Raw genomic sequence first — 5462 nt, 5'->3', positions numbered from 1 at the left:
ACTGATTTTCTTTTTCCTTCTTGTTCTGTAAAACACCCTGGTGGGAAGAAATGAACTTCAATTTCTTTTAGTACCTATATATTTGAGGAAGACATGAAGTTTAATTTCAATAAATTGTTGATTCAGCTTCAGGGAAGTTCCCTCCTTCGCCCCATCTCAATAGTACAGTGTAGCACGTATTGCTTCTTTGGGTGTGGAGCCACCTTAAGTGAAGGATGGTCCGGCGAACACCCTTCACCGGAAATTATGTGATGTACAGAGGTTAAATGTTGGTTATTATGAGTCTATATTTAATTTTGCACATCATTAATACAACAGAAAAGCAAAATTTGCACATCCTCGACCAAATTCATGTGTCCGCCTCTATTCCCCAGTGTCGTTACTTTCAGTCCGAGGCTGTTGACAAGGTAAAGGGTGTTAGGTAATTACTTGCTTGTAACCTGAAATAGACCAATTCTTCCGTGGACTTTTGCATGGTCAGGTGCCAAGTCCTTGTATCTATTGAGTGGAAAATGTAGCGGGTGGTTCCGACCGGCCTGAGTCATCTAGTTTTGCTCCTGCCATATGATTAGATTACTTCACAGACATAATTCATCAGGCAAAGCTTGTACCTGAGAATGGAGCAATTAGGACTCTATTGGAGATCAAGAATAATGGCGTCGATCCTGATTTTCTTGCTTGCTTGGCTGCTTGTTCTGTTAAACATCCTTGTGGGCGTCAAATCCGCAGAGAGACCCCTGACAGACCATTGCCCGAGTACTATTAGTAATTATACACAAGGAAGCAATTTTCAGTCGAATCATAACCGCTTGCTTTACAGATCACTATACAATAATGGAGGCAATTCCATTTATGCAAAAGTCACTGAAGGAGAAGAACCTGATAAAGTTCATGGAGTATTCCTCTGTAGAGGAGACGTTGTGCCTAAAGACTGCCAAAAATGCATAGACGTGGCAAGTGTGCAGATCTTGCGGCTATGTCCTTTCAAGAAACAGGCAATTATATGGTATGATCAGTGTTTGGTCCGCTATTCTAATGTATCTTTTGCATCTACGCCAGATCCCTCGGCTTCTTTGGGGCTGTATGAAGTGCAAAACGTTTCACGGCCAGAACAATTTATGGAGAATTTGAGGACAATGTTTGATAATCTTACCACTCAAGCAACTACCGTCAATCACAAACTAAAATATGCTGCAAATTCTGACGAAATTAGCCCTTTTCAACAGTTGTATGGCATGGTGCAGTGTCTACCTGATTTGTCAGCTGAAGATTGTCGCACTTGCCTGAAGACTGCTCTTTCTAGAATAAGTAACCCATTCTTTAATGTCTACGTACCAATAGGAGGCAGAATTCTAGGTTCAAGCTGCAATTTAAGATATGAACTATACTCATTCTTAAGTCCTGGTGGACGGGGACAGGAAGCACCGCCGCCATCAACCAACCAGGTTAAGGAAGACAAAGGTATATTACAAGATCTTATCTTCTTAGTTACCTGCCGAGTTACATCCAATGACTCACTAGCACCATCCATCTTGAAGTAAAATGTGCAACTTTTTTATTTTTTCCTTTTCAAATTATAAGAAAAGTAGTACTCCCTAGTAAACTATTTCCCAGAGATTATATATTGGCGAACCTATTCAACTTTCGCCATGTCTCTTTAAACTAATGATTTCGAGAATACAAGAAAATATATTTGTTTAATTGTTTAGTATACTTGCGCTGGACCATATGAGGAAATTACGTATAATGTTTCCTTGTTGCGGTAGGATTTGAAACATAAATTCTAAGAGGTTTTCCGTTGTTTTACAAGATTATTTGTGCAACTGCATTGAAAGAGTCTTTTAGTAGCAATTCATTTGTCTGCCACAAAAATATTTATCGACAATTGTTTGCATTGTCTGGGAGGAGGAGGAGTGTTCAACAAATGTCATGTCATGTCTATTTACTGAAGACTTTATCTCCTCTACTACGTCATTGATTCTCCATGGTGTATTCCATTCTCCAATAAATGAATTTTGGAGGATGAGGGAGTCAATTTCACCCATGATCAAGTTAAAGCCATTGTCGATGCACCATTCAAGGCCAAAGAGTAGGGCTCTAAGCTTCTGTTGGCAATTTGTATGCCATTTAAAAACAACCATCAAGGAATGTCTTAATCAATGGACCCTTTTATACTCAAGTCTTTTGTACTAAGTTCTTTGTTCAATTATCAAGGTACTGTCTTCACAGGGTAAGTGTTGATTTCAGCACGGAAATGACCATCTATTTTCTTTTTTCAGGCAAAAATACTTCGAAGACAAAACTTATTAGTATCATCGTAGGTGTTATAGCACCGTTGGCTGTTGTACTTGCAGGAACTAGCTTTTACCTTGTGAAAAGAAGAAAACTGATGGAGAGAGGTAAAAAAATATCGGTGTTTTAAATTGAAATAATTATTTCAGCTAACTGATCATTAAATTAAATCTTCGCAGAGGCAGATGAAAGTAGACAAGAAATTCAATTTCTTAACACAGTATTGGAAACACTTCGTGGAGATGTTTCAAATGATGGTTTTCACTCGGAGTCTAGGTCCCAAGAGTTTCCAGTTGTAAAATTAAATATCATTAGTGCAGCTAAAGAAAAATTTTCGGAAGAAAACAAGCTCGGAGAAGGTGGATTTGGTCCAGTGTACAAGGTAATATAATTCCTATCATTCATCTCCAATCATCCCGTCAGTTTTTAAATCTTAATAGTGAATCTAGTTGCTGAAGGGGGTCAATTTGTCCATGAATATTGGATTATCTAATGTTGTGTATAACATTCTAGGGTACACTAGCCAATGGCATAGCAATTGCAATCAAAAGACTCTCTAGAACGTCCGGTCAAGGTCTAAAAGAGTTCAAGAATGAAGTCTTAACAGCCAGATTACAACACAGAAATCTCGTGAGGCTCCTGGGTTGCTGTTTAGAGGGCAATGAAGCATTGCTCATCTATGAGTTCATGCCCAACAAAAGCCTGGACTTCTTCCTCTTTGGTTCGACCTTTTATTATTTGGCATATATATACCATGAAGCAGCAATTAGCTCACCAACTTCATACATTTTTTTCTAGATTCAAGAGAAAACTGTTATTTCCCACAATATAGTCGGGTATGCAGAATCTGCATATTACAACACCAACTTCAACTTGAGTTCAAGTATAAACAAGAATACAATGAAGTATATCAAATACCCTCAACACAAGATCAAAATGACCTTTCCAAGAGGTGTATTTTATTTTGCAGAAATTAAGATGAAACAGAAAAATAGCCAAGTCGTTCGAATTCACAGATTTTCCTTAAGGAAATAATCCCCCTCACTGTACCCGAGGTTGTGGAATTTTTCCTCCCAGGATAAAATGGCTAACAGACCAACAGGAGCGGTACCTCAACTGGTTGGAATATCTTCGAACTCACAGAATGTTTTGAGTGATCACACAGAATATTTTTGAGACAAGAAGAGAGTTTTTAATCTGAAAATTTCGTATGCAAATCTGTGGATGAAACCAGATTTTAATAGCCACAAGATGCCTCTTCTGAAAAGTGGCAAAGGTTCATCTAAAAGGTGTAACCTTTTCTGAAAATTCATGTCTATTCGTCCAAACATTGTGACTGTTCTGAACAGGCATGCCATTTCATGAATAAGTGTGTCAGTTCATTGAAACAATGCATCAGTTCTAAAGCAGTGCATTAGTTTACTGAAACAGTGCATCAGTTCAGTTTTGAAACTGTGCACCATTTCAGTGTAAAATTGCATCAGTTCGAAAATTTATCTGAAGCATCTGTTCGAAATAGCTTATGCATGCATGCTTTCGTAATGAAACTGAAATCATATAAATGGAGTATTAAACACAGAAAATATTTACTGCGTTACTATTGGTATTTTCGGAATTCAACTAAATTTTGTCCAAAAAGATAGATCTCATCGATCGATCATTTGCCAAATCCAAATCGAAATCCGAAGCCGAGCCGAGCGAGCGACGAAGACAACGACGCGAGGCATCTCTTATTTCTTGCCTCACTTACCATGTGGAGTAAGTGTTCATCATTATAAACACTCCAAAGTTCCTTTCTCCCACCATTGAGGGAGAATTAGTGAACTTTTCAATTTTGGGAGTACACTTTCCAAATTGGTGTCTCCTCTTCTCCACTATTTCTTTTTCTCCATTTTCCATTCACACTTTTATGAACCCAACAATCTCCCACATGAATGGGGAATGACTATTTTTCATAAAACTTTTACGGACAAGTATGTGATCATCAAGCAAAGACTGATTGCATTTGGATAAGTGGGTTTCCCTTTGAAATTTCGTAGTGAACATGCATCGGATGCACTTGGTCAATTGGTAGATTTGATATATTTGAACCATCGATATTTATTGTACACCTAGACAATATATGTCACACAACCAGCCTTTTAACATTTATGGTTCTCATGGTTTTGTTCTTTTCAGCCATGAACACGTCCCGGTTTCATGAGAACTTAGAGAATAGGCCTTTACTAACATTCTCCTTGAACCGACTTCCACTTCACTCTCGCATAGGTGATTTCTAAACGTTCAATCCTGTTGATTAAACTATTTGGTCAAATATGTCAAATTTAGATAATCATTAAAAGACTTTTCACCTTAAGTCTTATCCTAGTTTACTGGGTTGGGTAATTGACAATGTTGAACCTTCCAGACACAACTTTGTTTGATTCTTTGAACCTAGATCTTGGGATCTCCAGCCTGCTAGGTAGAGTTACCGCCATGCTGACTTGTCCTAGGCCTTAAACCCATTCCCTTGGATGTCCTTTCTACTCCTTCTCTAGATAGGCCTTTTGTAAGTGGATCCGACACATTATCCTTTGACTTTACATAGTCTATAGTGATAATTCCACTAGAGAGGATTTCTCTAATGGTATTATGTCTCCGTCGTATGTGACGAGATTTACCGTTATACATCATGCTCCCTGACCTACCTATTGCCGTTTGGCTATCACAGTGTATACATACTGGTGCCACTGGCTTGGGCCAATACGGAATATCTTCCAAGAAATTTCGGAGCCATTCTGTTTCTTCACCGGCTTTATCTAATACGATAAATTCATATTCCATTATAGAACGAGCGATACAAGTCTGTTTGGATGATTTTCAAGAAGCTTCTCCTCCACCGATGGTAAATACATATTCACTTGTGGATTTTACTTCGTTCGATCCGGTGATCCAATTTGCATCACTATATCTTTCAAGTACCGCAGGATATTTATTAGAATGCAAAGCATAATCTTGAGTGTATTTAAGATACCCTAAAACTCTTTTCAATGCCATCCAATGAGTTTTGTTGGGTTACTCATGTACCGACTCAATTTACTGATAACGCATGCTATGTCTGATCGTTTACTGTTCATTATATACATTAAACATCCCAATACTCTTGTGTACTCCAATTGCAAGTCACTTTC

At 38.1% G+C, this 5462-nt stretch overlaps 1 protein-coding gene across 1 annotated transcript; it reads left to right on the top strand.

Moving 5' to 3' along the window:
* The first annotated feature begins 653 nt into the window (after positions 1 to 653).
* On the top strand, positions 654 to 3090 carry LOC124892867 (cysteine-rich receptor-like protein kinase 25). The gene is made up of 4 exons (XM_047404048.1): positions 654 to 1461; positions 2280 to 2399; positions 2472 to 2674; positions 2806 to 3090. Exons 1-4 carry the CDS (start codon positions 654 to 656, stop codon positions 3088 to 3090), a joined length of 1416 nt encoding a protein of 471 aa, XP_047260004.1.
* Positions 3091 to 5462: the final 2372 nt, after the last annotated feature.

This window comes from Capsicum annuum, unplaced genomic scaffold (assembly GCF_002878395.1).
Source record: "Capsicum annuum cultivar UCD-10X-F1 unplaced genomic scaffold, UCD10Xv1.1 ctg5143, whole genome shotgun sequence".
Lineage (NCBI taxonomy): Eukaryota > Viridiplantae > Streptophyta > Magnoliopsida > Solanales > Solanaceae > Capsicum > Capsicum annuum.
The sequence above is the reverse complement of the archived record's forward strand: the minus strand, read 5'-3'. Positions and strand labels throughout refer to the sequence as shown.